Below are 25632 nucleotides of genomic sequence, written 5' to 3' on the forward strand. Positions count from 1 at the left end.
GAGTTGACAGAAGTAAGGGGGACTTAGCATCCCCACTTTTAAAGAGGGTCCCACACCACTTTCAGAGGAGGTATATCAGGTATGGACTTTCTTCATTCACTGTAAACACAAGAGGCATATATGACAGAAATAAAACATGAATTCAGATCACAAACATGCCTAAATCAAAGCAGATTGTACAATAACATTTTGACCTATTGACAGACAGTCACTTGGATAGCAAATGAATGCAATGTCTTAAATGCTGTGAACCTAATATCCTTTTCTTGCTGGACAAGTGAAAGTTTTTTTAAAAAATACAATAGTTAGTGTTATTCAGTGCAATGTATCCTAGAGAGTAAAAACAATCCCCTTCAGGGTCGGGGTAAATGCAAAGTTTGAATTAGCTAAAACAAACAAATAAATAAGATGAAAATATATGTGAAAACCAAATAATCAGTGTAGCTACTAAAACTGGTGCACTTGTAGTAATTAGCAATATTTTGTCTCCAATCTGAAAATTTATTTGTGCTAAATTTTATTTTATCTGCTACCTGTGGATATAACTATTCACAAAGGAGTAAAGGTCCAATCCTATAATCTTTAGTCACCTGAACAGTCCTTGACTTCAGTGAAACTACACATACAAATGAAAGATGCAGCATCATGCATAAAATTGAAAGAATACATGAAATAGAATGTGATGCTCACTCAGCTGCAAGGCTGTCAAGAAGCTGAAAGAGCATAACCATGAGTTGTTAGCAGGATGTGCAATGCTCTTTCATCTGTGGCCAAGGAAAGCACTTCTTGCCTCAAAAAAACCTTAGACAGCATAGGGTGCAGCAGGTGTAAAAAGATAAAATAGATCATCTGCCATTCACCCGTATTCACTAACAGAAGTGGATTTGCACAAGTAGAAATGGCTATCATAAGCTACAACTTGGAAATAGCTATGAATAGGGAGTACTGAAAGTATAAGGGAAAAAGACACATTGGCTCTTCTTTAGCACAGTGTTAGTCTCTCTCTGTGAGAGCCTACTGGTATGTGTAGATGAATGTATTGTGGGAACCCCATGTATATTTTATGTCTCCAAAACCAGAATAAACTGCTGACATACAATGGAGGTGAGACATTCGAAATCCATTCTTTTAACTCCTCCTGGTTCTCCATCATATTTTTGACAGATTTTCAAAGAATTTTTTTCCGGGACTGTTGGCATTGTCTGAATAGAATGCTGAACAGAGCCTGCTTTTTCTGAGCAGGCTTTAGTACCTCTGCAGTGTTAAAAAATAGACTTGCACTGCAGCAACGATGGCTTAAGATTACTTAATAAATGTATTCTAAGTCTTTTCCCTAATGTATAGTTTCAAGTACTTTTTTTCAGCCTAGTTTTAACTATCTCCATTACAGATACTTCACTTTCATAAAAGTTTAGATCATATCACATTGATCTCACCATAGGTATGTTTATAGTACAAAATGACTCAACCGTTTTCAAAATGAAGCATGGAGCCAGGAACCCCCTGCCCTGATCATGGCCCTGAAAATAACTCCCTCTGTAGCACTTGAGAAATCATTTTAGGACTGCGCATAAAATTGGGAACATATTTACATATATCAAATTTCTGTTGTGATTCTCTATTAGCTATGATTAGTTTCTATTTGTTTGACTATGTAAAGCGCTACATGAGTGTTAAATTATATTAGTAGTAACTGTTATGTATGAAGGGACTTGTCACTTACTCTGTGGGAACTTTGGTGGGTTGTCATTGACATCAGTAAGTGTAATTGTCACTTTAGTCGTCCCTGAGAGTCCTCCCATGTGTCCTCCCATATCTTTTGCCTGTATTACAACATGATATTCTTCCTTAGCTTCTCTGTCCATGTTTGGAAGAGCAGTTCTAATAATACCTGTACAATCAAAGGAACAATGTCATATCAATATTTTCAGTCATTCAAAACTAGTATTTGCATATTATACAGTGTATTTAAGACATATCATGCATGCTGCTTAGATCAAAACTGCCCAATCTCCCCTAGGTTCTTGTCTAAAAAGGAGGCCTAAAATCAGCATAGCTGGACACAAAAGGGCTCGTCTACATTGGCCCCTTTTCCGGAAGGGGCATGGTAATTTTTGAGATCGTAATAGGGAAATCCGCGGGGGATTTAAATATCCCCCGCGGCATTTAAATAAAAATGTCCGCCGCTTTTTTCCGGCTTCTAGAAAAGCCGGAAAAGAGCATTTACACTGGCCCCGATCCTCCGGAAAAAGCGCCCTTTTCCGGAGGATCTTATTCCTACTTATTCAAAGTAGGAATAAGATCCTCCAGAAAAGGGCGCTTTTTCCGGAGGATCGGGGCCAGTGTAGACGCTCTTTTCCGGCTTTTCTAAAAGCCGGAAAAAAGCGGCGGACATTTTTATTTAAATGCCGCGGGGGATATTTAAATCCCCCGTGGATTTCCCTATTACGATCTCAAAAATTACCATGCCCCTTCTGGAAAAGGGGCCAGTGTAGACATAGCCAAAGGCTATGTCTAGACTGCATCCCTCTGTTGGCAAAGGGATGCAGATTAGGCAGATCGACATTGCAAATGAAGCAGGGATTTAAATATCCTACACCTAATTTGCATAAAAATGGCTGCTCTTTTTGCCAACTCAGCACTTTCTCGGCAAAAAGCGGCAGTCTAGAAGGGGATCTGTTGAGAAAGAAAGCCTTTTTCGACAGATCCTATAAACCTCCTTGCAGGCGGCATAAGGGATCTGTTGAAAAAGGCTTTGTTTCTCAACAGATCCCCCTCTAGATTGCTGCTTTTTGCTGACAAAGTACTGAGTATGCAAAAATGGCGGCTATTTTATGCAAATTAGGCACAGGATATTTAAATCCCTGCTTCATTTGCAATGTCGATCTGCATCCCTCTGCCGACAGAGGGTTGCAGGCTAGACATACCCAAAAGTATTACCAAGGTAATTCTTCTGCCGCATAGAGTCTGAATATCAGCTTCTACTAAATCTCTCTGCAACTCAGGCAGGGGGAATAGTCCCATCCAGTGTTCTCTGTATGCTGTGCACTTGTGCAACTGCTCAGCAGAGATTCAAATACTACCTAGCTGATTAGCAGAACACGCACAGATAAGTTTTGTTTCTTCTGGTGGGGACATTTGCACATGCCTCAATTCACATAAAAATGTATTCCAAGAATGGATGGAAAAAAATAGAGGAAACATTGGTCCTGTCTCGGGGACATCTCTCTCAAATGCTATACACACCAGAGGCCAATCTTGCTGAACACCTTGGACAGAAGAAGGAGAGACTGAAGGTGCTTTAAAGCGATCTGGATACCCCAAGATGAACTAGACTGCCCTTCAACTGTTACTGCAGTTCGGAGACAAAATATTTAGCTCTTAATTTTCATTTACTTGAAGAAGTAATGGTGTTCAAAACATATAAATCTGTCTCTTTCATACCTGTTTGTGCTTCCACAGAGAAGTACGGCTGACCCTCAAGAATACTGTAAACCAGTTTGGCACTGTTCCCATAGGTAGGATCATCAGCATCCGAAGCAGTTACTTGAATAACTGATGTACCTAAAAAGAAAAGAAAGGAACAAATTTAAAAAGTAAATGTGTTTGCTAAAGCCACACAGTTAAATCATAAGGAAACCTGTTTAATGTGACTATTTCCACTGCTCTTCTCCCACCCTACACACACACACCAAAAACAAAAAAAAAGTGTCAACGATTACTGAGGATCTATTTAGCAATTTGTTCATTGGAAAAGAGATGCCCTAGGAAGTCACTGATGATAAGGCAAATTATAGGCCATCAGTCAATGATTTTACAACCTAATATACACTATTCCCGTAGATTTAATATTTCTTTGCAATTACCTGTAAAATATTTTACTGCTTTGGTGTTATATAGCTGTCAAATGGGAAGCAACACTCCACAACTACACTCACACAAAGGATACTTGTATTGATCAAAAAGGAGAGGTGGGCTTTTCCCTTGTTAGCTTATTTCAACCAGGGCAAAATATAAAGTATGGCACCATCTCCTAGCTCACATCTATATTGCATTGCTCACCTCAAGATGAAGAGTACAATGGGCCCTGTAGATCACACTACCTCTTGCTCCACAAACCTTGGTTTGACCCCTGTCAGTTGGAGGATTCCCCCCTCTCCCCCATTCACACACTCCTTAACCCTAACACAGTCTTGCAGAGACCCTTTGCAGCCTAGCCAATGCTCAAGTGATTTTGGAGGGTTTGGGAGCTCATTTTGTCATGACGTGCTCCAACCCCAACAAGAAGTTCAGCCCTTTTGGAAGCCAGTAGGGTCTCTCATCTTGGATCACCAGGCTCAGAGGCAGGGTGGGGATGGCCCCCTATGTTGCTAAAGTGTCTCCTCTCTCTCCCCTCTTCTAAGAAACCCAGACAGGACAGCACTTCTTCTTCTCCCTGAAACATCCAGTGTAGGAATGGTCAGAGGGGAACAAAAAGCCCCCTGGAATTGTCCTTCAGCCTATCAGCATGGGAATGGGGAGATGAGAGAGGATACTGCTTGGCTACGTCTACACTGGCACCCTTTTCCGGAAATGCTTAAAACGGAACAGTTTTCCGTTATAAGTATTTCCGGAAAAAGAGCGTCTACATTGGCAGGATGCTTTTCCGGAAAAGCACTATTTCCGGAAAAGCGTCCGTGCCCATGTAGACGTGCATTTCCGCAAAAAAGCCCCGATCTTCATTTTCGTGATCGGGGCTTTTTTGCGGAAAATAAATCTGTGCTGTCTACACTGGCCCTTTTCTGGAACAGTTTTCCAGAAAAGGACTTTTGCCCGAACGGGAGCAGCATAGTTTTTCCAGAAAAGCACTGATGATTTTACAGAAGATCATCAGTGCTTTTCCGGAAAAGCAAGTGGCCAGTGTAGACAGCTGGCAAGTTATTCCGGAAAAGTGGCTGATTTTCCGGAATAAGTTGCCAGTGTAGACACAGCCCTTATGTCTTCCAGATACAGGCATGTGTGAAACACCCTAGGACTGCGAGGCTGGGTGTGCTGAAGTGGGGGCGGAGGCTGAAGGTGCTGCCAACTTTGAAGAAGGGGAGAAACCCAAGGGCTGCAGGAAGGAAGAATAATTAAAAGTAAAATTAATTATTTTTGCTCCTTGAACAGTTAATTAAGAGAGGTTTTTTGAATGCATTGTGATCATGGGATATTTTTTATTTTTGTGTAGTCATCAAATTATAGAAAGAAATAGGAATGATTTCAAGTTACTTTTCATTATAATTGTATTGATTATTTAAAAATATGTAGGGCTTAAATGTAATTACTGCACTGAAAGACAGAAAGCTCTGAAAGATGGCGGATGTTGTAAAGGTCTTCTTGAATGTGCACATCTTTGCAGCTCACATAAATGGTTACTAAACATAACTGGTAAACTTCATACATAGAGTGCTTTGTGTGATGAAACTGTTCACTATTAATTTCCCAGTTCCATTTTATAGGCCTTCTACCATATACTTTTAAATATGTGTGATTTAGGTTTTTCCATCATATTTTAATTTTATCACACTTCAGATCTCTCCACTGAGTGTTTTCTTGGGTACAATCATTTAACACAAGACCTCTGTCTTTTTCCAACCAGTAGGGATGCTTTTTCTCTGCCCCAACTCTCCATTTTTCAAGGGATACATTTGAGATACCAATTTAAAATATCATGATTATATTGAAATTAGTTTTTACTTAGGACTAGTCCCCATTTCCTCCCCTCCCCAAAAACCAACCAACAACAACAACCATTCTTCATCTTTTCCATTCTAATTCTCCTTCAATTTGCAAACACTGAGTTTCCATGTGAGCTTCCAGAGAAAAGTATGTGTGCATTAAAGGTTGACTTTTCAATCTGTAATTATCACACACACGTTTCCAGAAAAAGCAGAGGTGGTGTTAAATCAAAAAACAGATTAAAATACATGGTGGTTTTTAAGTCTTATGATTTCTGTGACCTAGTCTTATGATTTTGATCTTGTGAGGGAGTCTGACTCAGAAAGTATGATGTCTTATGGTTGGCAAAACTGGCTATAGCAGAGTTTTCAACTTTGAATCCTTCAGCTAATTAGAGCAAATGACAGATGATGTTTCATTGATTAATAGAAGAACTGAATGAATACATTTTTCTCCTCAGAAACTGGAAAAAGTCCCTGTCAATATAATTTACTCCAAAAAATGTAAAGTGGCATGCACTTATTGGTACCTACCCACATTGGACCTCTCTGGCACGTTAGCATGATAATTCTCATGTAGAAACTCAGGCGGGTTGTCATTTATATCTTGAACTTTAACAATGAATTCTGAAGGTGGTTCCAAAGGTCTGTTAGTGTTTCTGTCTACAGCTTGTGCCGTTAGAGTATACTGAGCTCTCTCTTCTCGGTCCAGTGTCTTTGTTGCATGGATGTTCCCTGATTTGTCATCGATAACAAAAATTATTCCAGCGCCTTCACCTGAGAGAATGTATTTAATGTTTCCATCTCCAGAGTCGATATCTGAATGAAGCTATAAAATATAAAATATATATTGTAACTAAGCAATATATACTGTGCATTTCCAGCCATTAAAATTGTAATTGAATTATTACATGTTATTGTCTAGCCACTGCCAAGTTTCTAAACTTTCAGGACTGATGCAGAGCTTAGTTTCATGAGTCAGGTGCATAGCTGACATCATTTGCTTTGGCTCAGAAGTGTTGAACTCCTGTTTAAATCAGCAAACCGATGACAGAATTTAGCTTAGTGAGTCTGATTCTCTACTCTACTACATGGGTTTTAAGCTAAAATAACACAACTGACTGTGCAGGAGGTAAATCAAGTGTAACACGAGAGACAATCCGGCCCAGAATATGTAATGCAGTCTAATTTTAATCTTACTAAGTAATATCTTAAAATTTAGATGTTCAATAGGAGTGGGTTGTATAGTGCAGCTGGGAGGTGTAATTCTCAGAGCAGGTAGACTCACTTGCATTAGCTCTCTTCTCAAGATAGCAACACAGCCATATGGCACAGCTGGCAGTCCAGCTACCTAACTCCAAGCCTGCCCTGTGAGTCACATTGCTATTTTTAGTGAGCTAGTGCTAGTCAGTGTAATTACCCAGGGATTCACATTTATCAACTGCTTGGTAGACATAAATGTAAATTATGTTTTTCATTTATTTTGGTTTGCCTGATCTAATCTATTTTAACCATTATTTTAAAACTCTTACACGGGTTGGTATGTTCTAGACTAGTCTTACAATACTGAGAGCTATGCTCCTCTGAATGGACACCAAGGCTGTGTCTAGACTACAGAGTTTTGTCGACAAAAGTGGATTTTTGTTGAGAAAACTATATCTGCATCTACACTGCTGCTGAGTTCTGTCGACATAATGTCGACAGAACTCAGCAGTTTTGTCGACGTTGGTAAACCTCATTCTACGAGGAATAACGCCTTTTGTCGACAGAGTTCTGTTGACAGAAGGCATTATTGCATCTACACTATGCTTTGCATCTACACTGTCATGTCGACAAAGCGGCTTGCGTTGTCAACAGAACTGTCTGTAGTCTAGACGCTCTTTGTCAACAGAAGCTTTGTCAACAGTATCTGTCAACAAAACTTCTGTCGACCAAAGGCTGTAGTCTAGACATACCCCAAAATTAAGAATGGTATGACGATTTACTGGGACATGGTGGACAATTTAGGGATTAACCTTGTTGTGCAAATGATCCTTTTGGTCCCAGTAGAGAAGGTTTCAATGTACTGCTCTAAGGCCTGAAGTCAAAGTGCTTTGAATTCAATGGAAAAACTCCCCTTCAGTTCAATACACTTTGGATCAGGACCCTTACTGAGCTACAGAGGAAATGATGAATACCAGAAGTTTCAGGGAGGAAAAAAAGAAGCTGATATAGCAATGAGAAAGAAATCAGTACCTATTAAAAACAAATGAAAAAGTGTAATATATTTCTTACCCTGCCAACTAGTACAGGATCCGGTCCTGTGTACTCTTCTATTACAAAGAACTGATTCCACACCCAGCCTCTTTTTGAACGATGCAGAACTTGCCCTTCTTTTCCTTTTTCATGGTGACCATGAAGTGACGGCCTTAAATGGTTGAGTTTTTCTGTAGACAGGGCATGGCTGTAACACAGCATGCCCAGGCAGATAAGAGCAGCATGTAAACAACTGTCCTCCTTCATTTTTGGTTATTTTATAGGCACAGGAGTATTCAAGAATCTACTCCTTCCACCCAGAGTGGCCTCTGAAGTAGAAACCGTGGGGCTACTGGAAAATTTCAGATGTAATGTTCTGCATATAGGATGCCACCTCTCATTAAGTGCATCACTTTAATGCTCTGCAGATTCCCAACTTAATTGCTGAAGGAAAGAAGAGTGGAGAAAAGTGTCAGTCTTTCCCTTTTGAGAAGTGACAATTATAAGCCAACTGTAAAAAACTATTGCCAATCCAGCACAGATGTAATATCCCTTGCACACTTAAAGAAAATAACAGTAATCAAGAACTAATGATTCAGTAGGAAAATATTACTTTGATAGTAATTATAACAACTATAACTATTCTAAATAAGTTTTCTTTCTGGTACTGTTAGTGTTCATTTCCCTCTTCTCCTAATGCAGTGGGAAACGATGCCCATATAGGTTTCAGCATGCATCCGGTACGGTAATAAAATATTATCAGTCAGTGCTTAGAAGCATTCCCAAACCTTAATGCTGCCCTTGCCACCACCCTTGCCACAAACCTTTAACATTATGAATTAGTAAAAACACCTAAAGACTCTTTGATAAGGTGATGTTTGGCAGTAGCACCCATTCCAGGTGTCTCTAAGGTAGGTCTATAGTGTAATAAAAGACCCATAACTGCAAATGGCTTGGGACAGGTGAATTAAGGTTAGGCAGCCATGCTAAAAATTGTAGCATGTACATTCAGGCTCAAGCTGGAACCATGGTCCGAAACCATGTGAGAGATGAGTCTCAGAGCCCAGTGTCTAGCCCAAGACTGAATGGCCGGAATGCAACGTTTCGTCCCACAAACTGAAATCAACTTATGTGGACTCCAAGACTTGGTGGAATGGGACTTTTTATTGACGTATAGACATCCTCCTAAAATTTTAGTTGCCCAGATGATTTTGCCTCTTTCCTCATATCTGATCACTTCTGTACAATAGGTCAGAGTCAACAATGAGATTGTCTAATACATTGAGACTTGAGCTAAGGCTACACATTCAGGACTATCAACCCATCTTAAATAACTTTTTGCATATACCCATCAAGCTTCCTGTACAATGTTTTTCAGCCTTTATTTAAAGAACACCTGTACTCTGTTGTGTTGGAACAATGTGTATAATGGGGATGCTGAGAGCCATTGAATCCACTGTATACGATGGAAACTAGCACCCCTCATTCTAGCACCTATGCCTGTACTGAGCAACCGACATGTACTGCTCCCGGAATGTTTGTTTTAGGCGTCTCAGTCAGTGTTCCCAATAGGCTGTGAACTTGTGCTCAGGAAAGATGCCACCTAGCTGATTAGCAAGGTGTCCACAACTAGGTTTTTTGTTTCTGCTAGTCATGCACATGCACACATGCCTCATGACCACACAAAAGTTTATTCTGCATAAGGCTGGAAAAGATTAGTGGGAACATTTGTCTTAGGAATTTTCTTTGTATCTGCTACAGATTGCTAACAAAATATTAACTTAAAGCTATATTCCATTCTCAGAGGCACACAACCTTTTCCAATTCTCTCTCTCTCACTCTCTCACAAACACACGGGCTGCGTCTAGACTGGCATGATTTTGCAGAAATATTTTAATGGAAAAGTTTTTTGCACAAAAGCATCCGTGGCCAGGCTAGACGCGATTTTGGCAAGAAAGCCCCAATTGCCATTTCAGCCATTGGGGCTTTTTTGCGCAAAACATTTCTTCCCTTTCTACACTGGCCCTCTTGAGCAAGTAATCTTGTGCAAGAGGGCTTTTTCCCGAGCGGGAGTGGGAAAGTATTTGCGCAAGAAACACTGATTTTGTACATTACAAAGTTAGTGCTCTTGTGCAAATTCAAGCGGCCAGGGTAGACAGCTGGCAAGTTTTTGTGCAAAAGCAGCTGCTTTTGCACAAAATCTTGCCAGTCTAGATGCACCCACAATGTTCTGCTTTGGTTAAGGATTTTCTAAAATAATACATGTAACACAAAAAGACCAGGAATTGAAGAGTTAATGCAACCTACACTCTACTCTGTCTCCCCCAAAACACACAGCTCACTGTTAGCACAGCCTCATGACAGAGAATGTATCTCATCAGTAAAATGCCACACGTTTAGCATCTCCTTCTCCAAATCCTATTTAAACCCTCTTCCCACTTTAGTCTTTACACAGTTCTGTTAAAACACATAGATTTAGGTTTGAGAAATAGGGTATGGTAAATTTTGGGAAGCAAAACCACTGTATTTTTCAAATAAAACAAAGAGGCTGACAATCTTTTTTTAGTGTAAACCAGAAACACAGACATTGTCTTAGCAATGACATTGCAATAGCTCCAGCCTAATATATTCCATGAGGCTTATGCATATATTTGAGTACATAATCTAGCATAGAAGAATTTGACTTTTTCTTTCTCGGGCATATTTAATAAGACAATTTTAAAATAACCATTTGAATTTTTTCTGTATTATTTTCCCTTTGCCATGTTATGAAAGAATCTCCTACAATTTGGTTCAGAAAAAATGATTTAAAATTTCAGAAATCATTATTAATTGTAAACTGTGGATTGTATCAAGAAACAAAGGGTTTAGTCAGTGCTGTCCTTTCTAAGCTGTCTTATGTTTGCTGCCATTTTGCTGACAAGAGAAATTACTTTCAACACCGTAAGAGCTTGAGCCTGAAGTAAGAGACAGAAACTATTTTTATTGTGTTTTATTCAGGAGAAAAGTCACTGCTACTATTTAAGTAAATATCCATTAAATCTAGTGTAACCCACACACCCACTGGGTGTGGTTCACTGCCCCATGTGGTGGCACTTAGACCATTTACGGAGCGAAAGAATAAGTTTTTTTTTATAGTCTTAGCTGAGAGTCAGCAAGCTTGATAGCTCAAGCTATAGAAGCTCATGTACTAAGCTCTGGAGGACCCAGTTGAGGTTCCGCCTATTGGTGTTACACTAGCTCAAAGTTCAGAAATGTCATCTTAAATATGTGACTAATTCTCGTCCCCAGTTACACAAGTTGAAATCCAGAGTCATGCCAATACAGTCAATGGAATGATCGGTGGAGCTGACAGCTTACAGAGGCAAGGTGGCGCCATGCACCCAGAAGGGGTGACAAAGAGGGCAAAAGGATGGAGCCAAAGGCAGTTGGCTCTCAGGGCTGCCCAGATTGTAGCATGGCGACCCACAGTGCTTAGTGCTGCCCAGAGCACATGGCAGAGTCCTCCAACAGTGATTTAAAGATCCTGAGGCTGCAGCTGCTACCACTGCTACTGTAGCAGCAGCCAGAGCCCTGAGATCTTCGAATCGCTGAGTCCTGAGTCACTTGTCTTCCTGTCTGCAGGCCTGAGAATAACTCTGGGTTTATGCCATATAACTGAGGGTTGAATTTAAACCTCAATACGCATGCTCTACTATTACCCGTGTAGTGTTATATGAGGATGATTTTGTCTGTATTCATCTGTTTGGGCTCAACCAAAACTTGGAATACTGTAGTTGTTATATAATTGCATTCCCTTACCCTATAATATGGATGTGTTTCAGGAGCAATTTCCTGTGGAGTGGCCTTTCATATTAATGGAGCACCATGATGTGCAACTTACAGACAGTTATATTGGTCACATACACTTACTAGAAGCATGCTATTCGGAAGTGCAGTAGTTAATAGCATTGGCAGATTTTTTGTAATAAGGCCCAGACACTCCAGTATAGATGAATGGAGACTGTTGTCCTGTTTTGCTGCTGGTGCATTGTTTTGGCTTATTTTATAGCCAGCTTAGCAAGTGAACAGTTTGCATTAATAGATTTTAAAAACAAGTATAAAAAGGGGAAAAACACTGTATATTTGATTACTGTTCTACAGATTGTTAACTTGAAATGATGCAACCAATAATTGAAATAAGTAAACACCCCAAGATTCCACAATACCCAAAACATCAAATAACTTTATTACCAGCATTGTTATGTAACTATCAGCAAAGGTTTTATGAAAGATGCTTTAAAATAATGGAACAGACACGCAAATTCATACAAATATTTGCCATCAGTTACTGAAGTGTGAAGCACTAAACACAAAACATTAACCACCCATCCATACTTAATTTACTAATTAGGATTTAAAATGGTAATTGCCTCCAATCCTTTATTTTTAAACCTCTGTGAAAGTAGAGTTATGTATTCCTAATACAAAGGGAGGAGTATAATTGGTAAATGTTTTTTTTTTCTAGGAGCTCAGTCCCGTAAACACACAATGAGATTGATCACTAGCAAATAAGATTTACTAGCAAATAAGAGCCAAATCTATATTCATAAGGCATGTTATTAACTTTATATAGGACACTTAGTTGGAGTAAACTGACATCGCACCAGTGAAGTTCATTAAGTTACTCCAATTTAAAGCAGCTGAGTATTTGATACTTTATTTATAAAGTACTTTCCACCAATAGGAGATGCTGCTAAATTAAAGTATAACAACAAATATAACTATAAATGATGGTGGCATCTTTAAAAGGAAAGGAGGCTTTGTTCCAAAACAATTAACACAAGTCATTTCAACAATTTAAAAATAACTTCCAGGTTAAAAACAAACAGTGTATTTCTTCAGTGAGACATTATGGAAAAAGCAACTAAACAATTTATAAACCAATTATTGTCTTCTGACCAACACTGGAGGAAAAATAACTCATCACTCCCCAAGCATGGCATGCAGATCTGGGAACTGAACTTGCAGCAGATGATTGGAATGTGTCTCTGGTTAATGTCCAGAAAGCCACAATTCACAGCAGATTTATTCAGATGCTGTACTACTTTACATGAAGATAAAACTGTAGGAATAATTTACTGTGAATTTTATCTTTCTTCAATCACTGTTTAGTTGGGAATAACTGCTTTAATATTAGTATGATTATTCAATTAACTCCGTGCAAAGATTGTATTATTCCAAAACTATGGCAAACAGTATAGATAGCCATCTATCCAGATTGCCCCAAATACCATATCCTAATGTTGTCGTTGTTGTTTGGAATCACATAATAAACATTTTCTTATTTCAAAGCCATGAATTTCCATTAGAAATGATTGGAAATCCAATGTTATCCTGCTTTTCTTATATCCGAGTAGATACTGTGATACTGTGGGACAAGATGGATCTAGGATGAGACAGTAAGTTTTAATTGCGAATAAGAACATTCTGGTACTTTTCAGGGATTGAATACTTGTCCCACCATGAATACATAGAAACAAGAAGCTATCTCACACTACAGGTTTGACTTCTGTGGTCCAGCACCCTCGGGACCTGAGTGCTCCTGAACTAGGGAATTTGCTGGACATGGGGAGGTCAGGCCTCAGACTCTCATGGAGCTCCCCTCCTGGCTGCAGTCTTTGCCACTGTGCTTCCCACAGTCTGCCTGTTGGGCTCTGCTGCCCCCAGTCCTCGGGTAGGGCTACTCTACCCACTGACTCCACTCTGGCCAACTGGGCTCCCTGCCGATAGCCAGGCTCTTCTTTGTGCCACCGTCCCAGGTCCAGCTGGTGGGGCTCTGCACTCTGACAGACTGGGTTTCTCTCTGAGCTGGCCTCATTCTGACTGTGGCAAGGCTCCACCCTCCACCCTCTCAGCCAGAAGGTCTCCCTGCCCTGGCTGCTGACCCCGTTTTGACCAGTGGGGTTCTGCCGGGGTCCCTGCCCCTAGGACACTGCAAGCTGCCAATTGCTGGTAACCTCTGCAGCTGGGGCTCTCTGGTCTGGTAGGACCACAGATGTTGGCGGACCAGAGAGTCCCAGGCCAGAGAGGTTCAACCTGTATTAAATCAGAAAATAAGGCTATAGCAACAAATGAACAGGCGTGGTTTGCTTTTACTTGATATATGAAGGACAAAGTTAACTTAAAATTGGAAATACATATTTGTTATAGGTTATATATTAACAAATAATGAGGTCTACCTGCATCATGGATAGAAACACTTTTCTATAGACACTTCCAACGACATGATCACAAAATCAGATAGGATTGCAAGTACTCAACTTTGCATGTGCAATTTGTTTGGCAGATGTAAAAAAACAGGTAAAAAAATTGTTCCCATAAACATGGAGGCTGAGCTCCGAATCCTTTGAACTTGTGACTAAAAATATACTTTATTGGAAATATGTTAAACAAATCTCTCTGTTGATCTTATTAGACACTGATCCCCCTTAAGTTCTGAGTAATATTCTACAGTACAACATACTCCGCGGACCTACTCCATGGGGGCTGCTGAAAGCTAGGAATATGGCCATGGTGCTTTTCTTTTTGGAGCAATGTGCTCCCAGAATGCATGAATTGAGCAGTTCCGATGCTTTCCAGAGCCCAGGGTTGTAATTTGGATAGGTTCTTGCTATGGGTGTTGACAAGCCTATCAGATGTATTCTATTCTATTCTTCCATTCTTCTTTCTTAGGCCCTTTCCAAATGCCACACTGAGACTTGCTTACCAGAGTGGCTTATCAGAACCATTTGTAAATTGAATAGCCAATCTAAACTTATATCTGAACTATTGTTAAAATGTTGAATAATTCTCTAAGTGCAACTTTGCCCACATTTTGCCTTCTTTTATAGCTGAGCAGTGTGTTATCATGGCATAACAAAGCACAATTTGAGTCCACCATGCTAAAATATTTTTTCTCTTTAAAAAAACAGCTTTTCCTACAAAACTACAATTTCAAAATTTCTAGGACAAAAATTGTGCTGGCTGCTAATACATGAATCATAGATAAAACTAAGGAGTCAGCACATATTATTTTAACGACAAACCATAGTCTTGGAAGTTATGTCTAGCAAACTTTGTTTCTATCTGTAGTAGAAATGATCCCTACAGAGCCAAGATTGCTTCCTGTGCATATATCCGTTAAATGACCATGTGACAAGTTATTGTAGCCTAAACAATTTCTTTGATTTGTCTAGTCCAGAATTCTGCACAATACACTAAAATATTAATTGTTCCTCCAGGAAACTTTTGGTACTGAATATTCAAGAGTACACTGTAATGACAAAATGATAGCCTGTGGTATTTTGAAAGATTTTACAAGAATATTCAGTAAAATTCCACAAGTTCCCAGTATAGCGAGGTCTCAATTTTAGTCAGTGAAAAAGAGAAATGTTCTCTCAATCCCTGGAGATTCTCTGACGTTATATTAGCATTGTTCTGGAAGAATTTTAGTATGGTCAGATGAACAAATACATATTTTATTTCATCATGGAGCGAGTAGTGTATATTGTGACACATTATCTTTTGATGGAGTGTAAGGGTTTCAGCTTATAAAGTCTTGACGGTTCAGCTGTAAGTCACATAGGGAACCATATGCACAAAAACATGAGTTATCCTTTCTATGCACATTATGGATCAGTGAACAAGCAGGAGAACTGTAGGTGGAACTGCTATGTTTATGCTACCTCACCTACTGCTCAGGTAGGCAGGGGATGGATGGGCACAGGTGAGGAATACGTGAATCCTTAATTCCACCTCCCTAACACACCCATCAACTGGTACATAGGAAGAAGATGGACCCTCATCTGCTCCTAGGGCAGGGCAATTGCACATTGACCCTTAGTCAGGACTCATGATAACTCCATGATCTCATGCTACACATTCTGGGTCTTAGATGCCTAAGGTTTTGTCTAGACTACAAGCTTCTTTTTAAAGAGGCTTTTGAGAAAGAATCTTTCGAAAAGCCTCTTTCGAAGGAAAGCGTCTAGACTGCAACCACTTCTTTCGAAAAAGCAAGCCGCTTTTTCAAAAGAGAGCACCCAGGTAGTCTGGATACTCTCTTTTGAAAAAGTCCTGTTTGCAGTCAAGAATGCCTTTTTTTGAAAGAGCATTTTCGAAAAAAGGTGTTCTTCCTCATAAAATGAAGTTTACTGTGGTCGAAAAAAATGCTGCATTCTTTCTTTTTTGACAGATCCTGTAAACCTCATTTTTTGAGGAATACAGGATCTGTCAAAAAAAGGGTTTATATTCGACAGATCCGCATCTAAACTGCCGTTTTTTTTAAAAGCTCCATTTCGGAAAAAAAGCGGCAGCCATGTTTATGCTAATGAAGCATGGGATATTTAAATGTCTGCTTTATTAGCAATTTCGACATGCTTGATTTGCATCCTTCTGTCAACAGAGGAATGCAGTCTAGATGTAGCTTAAGTGATAGTCTCCGTCTTTGATTGGCGTGAGTACAGATGCGCTCATCAGAAGCACTCGAACTAATAGTCTCTCAGTTTAAACGGGATGGGGATAAAGCCATGTTTGGATCTGGAAACTAAAGTGGTCAAACAGAGCCTGGATTTGTTCATCTTTACTTACATAATGAATATTAACAAGTTTCTATGTTTTATTGTGGGAGATGAGGTGAGGAATTCAGAATGCCAATTTATATTTATTTATTCTGGAGGGGTTTGGTATGGTCAATTCATTTTGTGGAGTTTTTTTGAGAAGTGGGAGGGAGGGAGGAAGTTGGCTTTTATCCTCAGCAAATAATTGTATAACTCAAATGATAAGCTCGTAGGACCATTTTTAAAAAAGGATTTTAAAGGCATTTAAATAAATAAATAAATAAAATTGTGAAAACTCACAGGATTATCCATTCCTACTGCCCCAAAATGAGGTTGAAAGAGAGACAGCTGTATTCAGAAAGTATCACTGAAATCCACTTGATAGGTATTCAGCTTTAATTTAATTTTTTTTCAGCAAAAAACATATTCACTGTTCCCGCTTTTCTCTCAGTTAAAGAAAATGTCACATAAAGGTAGCTCAGTAAATCTAGTCTTGTGCTGGGAATTTTTATTATGTAAGGTAAAAAATATGGATTCAAATAGTATAGCACAATGACACATTTAAATGTATTCTTTCTTTTCTAAAAAACAGTAGCACTGCCAAACCATTTTATAAATTCTTGTTCCTCCAGGAAACCTCACAGCCATATAAGTAACCTATGGTTTCAGGCACAATAGTATTTGGGTAGCTACCCTTTCTTGCCCCTTGTCAATTTTAATCAAGTATCTTAATCTTGTGCTGAAATGTATACCTTCCAGATCTAGTGCCGATATACCCTAAGATTGTTTAGGTCCAAAACCTTCAATATTTCATACTTATTAGTAATAAGGAGATAAAAAATATAAATGAGGACTTCAACCCACTGTAGCTGAGCAGTGGCAAAAGTCCCATTGATTTCAGTGATTGCAGAATTAGACCATAAATTGTCTTACTTGTCTTAATCCCAATATTGGGATTCCAATTCTGCACATATTTATGCACTGTGAGTTGTTCCATCATCTTCAGTGAGACTACTCACTTTGTTCTGTAGTAGTACAGCAACTGGCAAAATAGGGGTATGGGCCGTACTTTGTCTAATAATACAAATCTATGATAATATACATATGTTTTTGCAGTTTCATAGAATATCATTCAGTATATATTTATGCAAGGAAGCTTAATGCTCTGCATTTTTAAATTATGTTTCACAGCACAGTATTGAATTACTGAGATGTTTAAACCTAACAATCCCAAGGTTTTTCTGAGAACAACTTTTGAAATGCAGCCATTTTTTTTCCTTTGACAGTTTTGAGATCCAATATCAGGAGATCATCAACTAAAACGTACCCCAATGACTCTTTGGAAGTAAAAGTAATTCTGTAGGAAGGAGGAGACAAAATAAGCAGCCTGACTAACAGGGTGTGATATTCCTTTTTGGCATTTACCTCTGAAATCATCACAAAAGGAAATTATTTTCCTCTGCATTTAGTTTAATTTGTAGTCTTTCAAGGAGAGTGAAATTGCCAAGCACTGTATCCAACACAAGCAGTGAAAGAGACAAGACAACATGGTACATTACGAAGTGAATGACATAGCAAAAGGCCTGTGAGACTGATATTAAAAGGCTTGGGAAATGAAAAATGGTTGTAAACAGAGTTTTACATTTATTTGCTGCCCTAGGGAGATCTGCTTGAAATAAATGTGACACAGACTGTCTGTTTTTAAGCATAAACTCTGCAGGAAAACAGCTAGCATGAGAAAGGTAGTCTTATTAAAGAACTCAGTGATTGATAGAGTCATTTGAAATAATGACTACACTCTTGGAAGAGTTTATTTTAAATAATAATTGTGTACTTGTGCATCTCAGAGTAAAGTGGAAATCTCATAATTTAGTATGTGCTCAAAATCCAATATAACCATAGCCTCGGTCCACTTTAGTTCAGTATGATTTGCTCTTATATAAGTAAGTGATAATAGATGATGCCCAGTGGGAAAAATAACTGACAACTAAAGTCAAGTTACTTCCAATTATATGTTGTGTTCATGTTTAAACCAGCTCTGTGTTTTCCTTTACTAAATACTCATTCCAAACAAAGGCAAAATTACCCTCACATTTTTCTCACTAGCTAATTTGATTTATGACAAATAATATGCTGAGGCAGAAAATCAGTATTGAAGGCCAAGTGAAGGATAATTTTGAATGTCTTCAAAAGCTAAATATTACAAATGGATCCTTGAAAACACATATGTTACATGGTTCTATAGATGTTTTTATAATTGTACAAAGCAATGGGCTTACATTGCAGCAGCAAGGGAGGTTAAGATTAGACTAGAGGAAAAACTTCTTTATGGTCAGGATAGTTAAACACTGGAAAAATGTACTTAGGGAGCTTGCGGAATCAGTTCCTTGAGGTGTTTACAAACAGGTTAGCCAAACTTATATCAAATGGTCTAGCCAGTCCTTCCTTACTGGCCTGGCTGACCTGGCAAAGACCCTTCCAGTACTAGATTTCTGTGACTCTGCATGCATGTTGAGCAAATTCCTTTCCGTATTTCAATCCATATTTGAACCTATGCCTGTTCATTTATAAATAAATATATATTTTAAAACAAGAAAAAAATCTCACAGTTCCTATATAGGTAAGTTATTTGTTTATATATATGCATTCATATTCCCTAATCTATACATATATATATTAAATATAAACGGTATAACTTTTTCTTCAGGTATGAGCTCTATGTAGCTTGAAAGCCCGTACCTTCCTTACACGATAAAAGATATCATCTCACCCATCTTTTCTGTCTAAAATATACAGATTGGAGAGAGTATATAACTGCTCATCTCACTTTGAATGGTCTCTTTCAACTTCTTTTAACTCCTTATCTATTATCTGTGCCATCCTGTATTGAGCTATGACACTCTCTGTACCTTTCCAGACCTGAAAAAGAGCTCTGTGTAAGCTCAAAAGCTTGTTTATTTTATCACCAGAAGATGCTCAAAAAAAAAGATGCTGCCCCACCCTCTTGTCTCTTTAGTATCTTGGGACCAACATGACTGAAACATGTCTGCTATCTATATTTTAGATAGATTTAATATACATATATGTATATACATCTCAGAAAACCTACTTCTTCTAGATACAAGTAAGTCTAGATATTGTTTTCATACTGTAAAAAAAAATTGGATCAAATATATGGTTTTGGAACAATCAGGATGTTCACTGAATCCCCACCCATTAAGAAGGGCTTAATTAAGTGGTATAAAATGTAATTGTTTTTTCACTGGCAAATTATGCAAGCTTGTTTAAAATTTAACTGCTCATTTTTATGTCTTAGAGAAACAGTAGTAATTCTACATCACCAGAACAAACAACACCGCTGCAGAGTGTTCACAACCTCAAGTACTTTAGAGAAAGCAGATTCTGTGTTTGAAGGCAATACATGAATGTGAAGGATGCAAATAAAGGGAAAAGTCAGTATAACATCTTGTACTTATTATTTTTGATATTTCCTCATTAACCCAGATTCTGAACCCCACTTGGGTCAATGGCACTCCTCCTAGAATACAATTTGACTTATCATGTATACGGTTATAAGAGCTGGTCTCCTCAGTGACTTTACTTTCCCTCAAAGCTATATATTGAAATATTTTAATGAAGTAACTGTAAAATGACCCACACTACAGGATAATGACATCGTACGTGCTATTTCTGCTGTAAAGAATATTTCTTAGGGCCCAGTTCTGCAGCTCCTCTACATTTAAACGAGATTTTAACCTGAATAAGAATAAGAATTTGTCCAACAACGAGCCACATATGAAGATATTCTAACAGCATTTGACATTTTCTACATTTTCTAAATACAGTGTTAAAAGCAATATTAACTGTTCTCTCCTCTACAGATAAGTTCCTCTATTCAATTTGTTTGGTATTTCTTCTATATTTATTAACTAGGAACCCATCTTTTAAATAAATATGACTTGGTTAAAGGGTTATAACTGAATAGAGAGGGACTCAGTGGCTAAAGTAAAGTCCACTGCAGGCTTGAATACACTAATTCTGTATTGCTTTGTTTATGCTGCAAGAATGCAGCGGAGCAGCACTAACTGCTGGGCTATTGGCTATGCAGTGATAGAGCGTAACAAAGACTTGGTTGTGCTATCCTTGGAACAATTTGTTCATTGTGATTCATCAGAAAAAAGGCAGCTTCCTGGGATGTTTTTCTCTCCTGTGTTTTTAGGAAGAGAGAAGGGTGTAGCAGTCCCTGTTAAAATTTTTAACAAAGTAGCAAGATTTGCAGCTAGCATCTAACCCCCCTGAATGCAGAAATCAACAAAAGAACAGTGTGTCCTAAATGAGATTATTCGGACAATAATAACTACTGTACAGGAATATTTTTTTCCTCCAATTAATTTGGTTCTAGTTCCCTTAGGTGACACCTGTAACTGTAATAGCCAGAACTCAGAGAGAAGAGTAACTTTTCATTTATGTGCTTTTAGCTGGCAATATAGCTATGTTTGGTTCACTATAACCCAAAACTATTTGCACAATTAAGATGATAATTATAATTGAAAGGGATCAACCTTAACAACAAACAAGGCAGGTTAGTTAGGAGGCTTTTCAGACTGATTTATCCTTCTTGTTGGGGCATATGCCTGACACAGAATGATCTGACACTCTGATCATTTGTTACCAGTGTCAGAGTGCAGGGCTACAAATGATCTCTTCTGAATATTACATTGTTTTTGTAGAGGGTGGGAGGAGTTGTGCAAGTGCCAGCCAATAATCATTGAAGAGCTCATCAGCCATCTGCCCCACACATCAGGCACACCTCTTGGATAATTTGTTAATCTCATTTCATGACATTTTAAAATTACATATTCCTCTACAGGTTAGGCCTCTCTGGCCCAGCACCCTTGGGACCCGACCAGTCCTGAATGAGGGATTTTGCTGGACTGGGGAGATCAACGTCAGCCCCTCTGCTACCAGTCTCCAGGGTCTCCCTGACAGTTACCAGCCTCCTGGCTGCCAGCTCCCACTCTCAATCTCCCCTTATGGCTACAGACCCCTCTTCCGGCTCCGCTCCCAGCCCCCATGGTGCTGGAGTGGCTCCATTCCTGGCTCTGGACCCAGACTGGCTCCCGGCCGTCAGCTTCTCTGCCAACAGATTCCCAGGCAAACCCCTACTCCCATCCACCAGGGCTCTCTGGTCCAGCCACATCCGCGGTCCTTTCTATGCCCATCCAAAAGGACCATGGATGTTGCTGGACCAGAGAGTTCTGAATCAGAAAGGTTGAACCTATATTTAATTTTCAGCACAGATTGGGCTCTATTTCTTGAGCCCTTCCAAAATCCAACTACCTTCAGTAGAAAATTGTGCCCCTTAACCTAGAATGACAGCCAACATATTAGGTAATCTATATTGTGCAAAATATCTTTTGAAAATATAGTGCATAGGATTTCAGTAACACTCAATACTTTCCTATTGCAATATGTTTTAGTGCACTTGTCACATTTTCAGTTCTAATAAAGAGCATTTTCAAAGTAACACAGAAAATGTGAAAGCTGAAACTTTTACCTGACTCAGAAAACAAGCTACTTGGCAGCATTTATAGAATAGTTAGAACTATATTGTGCTTTAGGCACAATAATAAGTGAAGGATAGGCCATAAATTGCACTAGCCAGGAGTAGCGTCAGGGAATATTTGACCTCTCAGGTACAATTTTTCGCCTTCTGCTTTGCTCTGCTCCATGGGATAATAATTTGCTACTAGTCAATGTGCCCATGTAGGGATAACATATTAATGTATTGAAAATGATTCTCCCCAAATGGAAGTGACTCCCCATAATTTGTTCCCCACAACTTAAAGTGTTTAGATTTATTATTAATTCTTCTTCTTATTATTATTATTTGTTAAGATTGTTAAATGTTTAGATTTATTATTATTATTATTATTATTGCCCCTTTAGAATATAATGTATTAGGTCATGTATCTTAGAACTGTTAAGAATATAATCCTATGTAGCCAGAAACAGTCCCTCCTCTGTGTCCCAGGGCATGCTCAAGCTTGTGCAAGGGGGCTGCTTGAAATTGACATTGCAGAGATACATTGTAACAATGCATTGTCAAGCCACTAACTCTGCTATGGGAGCCAAGCCCCGTAATTGACTAAGGGCATTGTTACATAATTGACACCTGTTCTCTTCAAAACAATTGTAACTAACTCAGCACTCAGACAATGTTTCAAGAAATGCCACCCAGAAACTTGACTTTTTTGTAACTACAACTCTTAAATATGTAAAGTTGTTATTATACGAAACACTGTATGGGAAACATTAATTAGGGAATGTATGTAAGAGAGAGAGTGCTTGGATGATGAATGAATGGTTCTGAGAGGTGCCAGCCTGAGAATACAGCAACAAAGGGCTGAAGAAGGCGTCAGGTGCCAGTGCAACCAAAAGGTGTCAAGAGGAGAAAACCAAGTACTGGAGGTCCACCCGATGAGATCACTGACGAGCACCTGGCAGCCACCCTGAAGACATCAGCATGATGCAGCAATTTCCATAGACTGGCATAGGAAAAAATTCCTATAAGAACTGGACTAAAAAACTATGGAATTGGAGTCCAAGGTTCTGCTGCCAGCCTACCAGGAGCTTCAGATGCGCATCTGATCAGGACTTCGCTTCCCACTACCATCACTTGTGAACAGAATACCTGGCCAGTATTCTGTCACAAGCAACTTCCAGGCTGGTAACTATAACAAATACACAGAACCTGAATGAATGGATGAATGAATGTTTATATGTATATGGGTTAAGTAGTTAAACAACGTTGTTTGCTTCTATTTTTTCTTTATTTTTTTATTATTATCTTTACAATAAATGTGGCTTTTTGCCTTATCCCCCTCATAAGATCCTGCTTGCTTTTATTGGTATAACACCCTGCTGCACTAGCCAGTGAAGGAAGGGATGAAGCCAGGACTGTGCATCTTTCACTTCCCACTTACTCTGGATGTTTAGAGGGTTCATTCAATTTACAGTCCAGATCTTCTTGGTTACTGTATTCTCTTCTGATAAATGTTTGTTAATGTTCAATTAAATATGTAATTTCTATTGGGATAAAAGCTACATGCTAATATTTTGAAGAAGTTCCAAAATACTATTTGTATGGACCTAGTAGGTATGTCAGAGCTACAGCTTTTTCTTGCAAAGGACTAGACAGCAGGGTTTGCCTAAAACCTTGGAACAAACCTTCATTTATGAGATAGGGGAATCATTTTTATCCCAGTACATGAATTCAACGGGCTGCCACAGGCCAGTCATCATCTGTTATTGTTTCCCTGAAACCCTTGTGCTATTAATTTTTCTTTTTAATGAACTGTCCAGTCTAGTTTAGCTATGGGAACTATGATGGAGCCGCAGTATAAATGGTTTATGTCGTGCCTTTGTCAAAAACCTTTCCCCTACAGCACTAGAATATAATTGAAAAGCCGTTCCAAAATAAAATAGCTGAATGGTTGCAAATGTAGGTTGTCAAGAATCAAGTGGGAAAATCCTATTTCAGAAATGCATTCTATTAGATTTTGCCAATCCCTGATCCGTGTGATTTACAAATTAGTAACACTGTAACAATTGCTAGGTTTGTATGGTCTATTAGTGTGTATTTCTGAAAGATTCCTGAATATATTTTAAAGAAGTTGTTCTTTAACTATGACTAACAATACAATAATTGGTCTTGGAAGATGTCTCCAGTGAATTAAATGAACATGCTGTACAATGTGTAGTGTTCTTTCTAATACACAGCAAAGCTTCATGCTTGAGGCAGCAAATTAGCTTCCAGGAGCAATTCAAGGTATTGTTTATTATCTCTGAAGCCCTAAATGGTCTAGGACATGGTAGTCTCTGAGAAATCATCTCTCTCTATGCCCTATCACAGCAGTTATGATTGGATAAGACATTTTTCTGCTGAGATCTTTGAGGACTGAGCTTCTGGTGAGTAAATGAGATCTTGGTGGTAAGGAGGGACTGTTCTATGCTTTAGAAATCACTTCTATTCTTAGATCATGTGACTTCCACTTCTAGGTGCAAGATACATAACTCTCATTTAAGTTTTCTTTGATCATATTTTTCTAGTTCATGGATGGCTTGAAGCAGTATTTCTTAATTATCTAATCTTGGGTAATATTAATAGTGTCAGTATATCATGCACGTTTTTCAATGTATAATGACATAATTTATTTCTTGAAACTGTTAATTGTGGAAATCAGAAAGGGGACATTATGGAGACATTATTTTGCCAATAGTTAAGGCTGAAGTTTCTAATTTGAAATAAGTAGGCTTGGTTGAAAATTTGATTTCTGACTAAACAAGATTTTTTATAAAATATGTTTTCTTTCTGTACACATTTTGATATTTTGTCAAAAATCACAATAAATGCTCAGAGTTTTCATATTTTTGTCTATAAAAACAAATATTTTGACTTAAATATGCTGCCTCATATGCAGTCTAGTTTAATTGTCCTGTGTCCCCATCATCTTTTATGGGTCAGGCTCCTTACTTGGACTTCACCTCCTATGAAGCATCATGGGCTCCTTCTTTGACTCAGCCACCACAATTTATGATGGTAGTCCTAAGATTGTAGTTCATAATGGGAGCTGATGATCTGTCAGGGAGCCCAAACCAAAACAGAATGGGAACATTAAGCTTGCAAAATTATAACTCCAAGAACTCACTGTGGCTGCTTAGACAGATATAAAGATCTGTTTTGAAATATTTTGACTTCATTTTTTCAACAGAAAATCAACATTTTCCTGTGGAAAAAAAAATCAATGTTTTATAGAAAATAACATATTCTATAAAAAATGCACACAAAAATTTCACTCATACTTTCTCCTCACCAATTTTTTTTTTTTTGTGGTTCAGCTACTATGACAGCAAAATGGTTCTAGTTATATTTTCTTTAGGAATGCTTCAAATAAGATAAATAAAACATCCCATCCATTTTAACTATATTTCTGAAGATGTTACTTTAGCTCAAGCAATGCCTGATGTACAAGTCAGAGATTACACAATCAGACCCCAATTTGTCAATTGATGGAATTGGAATTGGTGTAAATTAATTTATACTACTGAAAATGTGGACA

General features: G+C 38.5%; 1 protein-coding gene across 3 annotated transcripts in view; it reads right to left on the reverse strand.

Annotated features, from left to right (window-relative positions):
- Positions 1-25632, reverse strand: part of CDH11 (cadherin 11) — a 117768-nt gene that overhangs the window by 19558 nt on the left and 72578 nt on the right. For all 3 annotated transcript variants that reach the window (XM_075940037.1, XM_075940035.1, XM_075940036.1), the window contains 4 exons: positions 7974-8378; positions 6234-6528; positions 3445-3564; positions 1724-1891 (listed from right to left, as the gene is read on the reverse strand). In XM_075940037.1, the coding sequence (XP_075796152.1) occupies positions 1724-1891; positions 3445-3564; positions 6234-6528; positions 7974-8201 (811 nt within the window). In that variant the 5' untranslated portion in view covers positions 8202-8378. The remainder of the gene's footprint in view (positions 1-1723; positions 1892-3444; positions 3565-6233; positions 6529-7973; positions 8379-25632) is intronic.

The sequence above is a fragment of the Pelodiscus sinensis genome, chromosome 12 (genome assembly GCF_049634645.1).
Source record: "Pelodiscus sinensis isolate JC-2024 chromosome 12, ASM4963464v1, whole genome shotgun sequence".
NCBI classification, from domain to species: Eukaryota; Metazoa; Chordata; order Testudines; family Trionychidae; genus Pelodiscus; species Pelodiscus sinensis.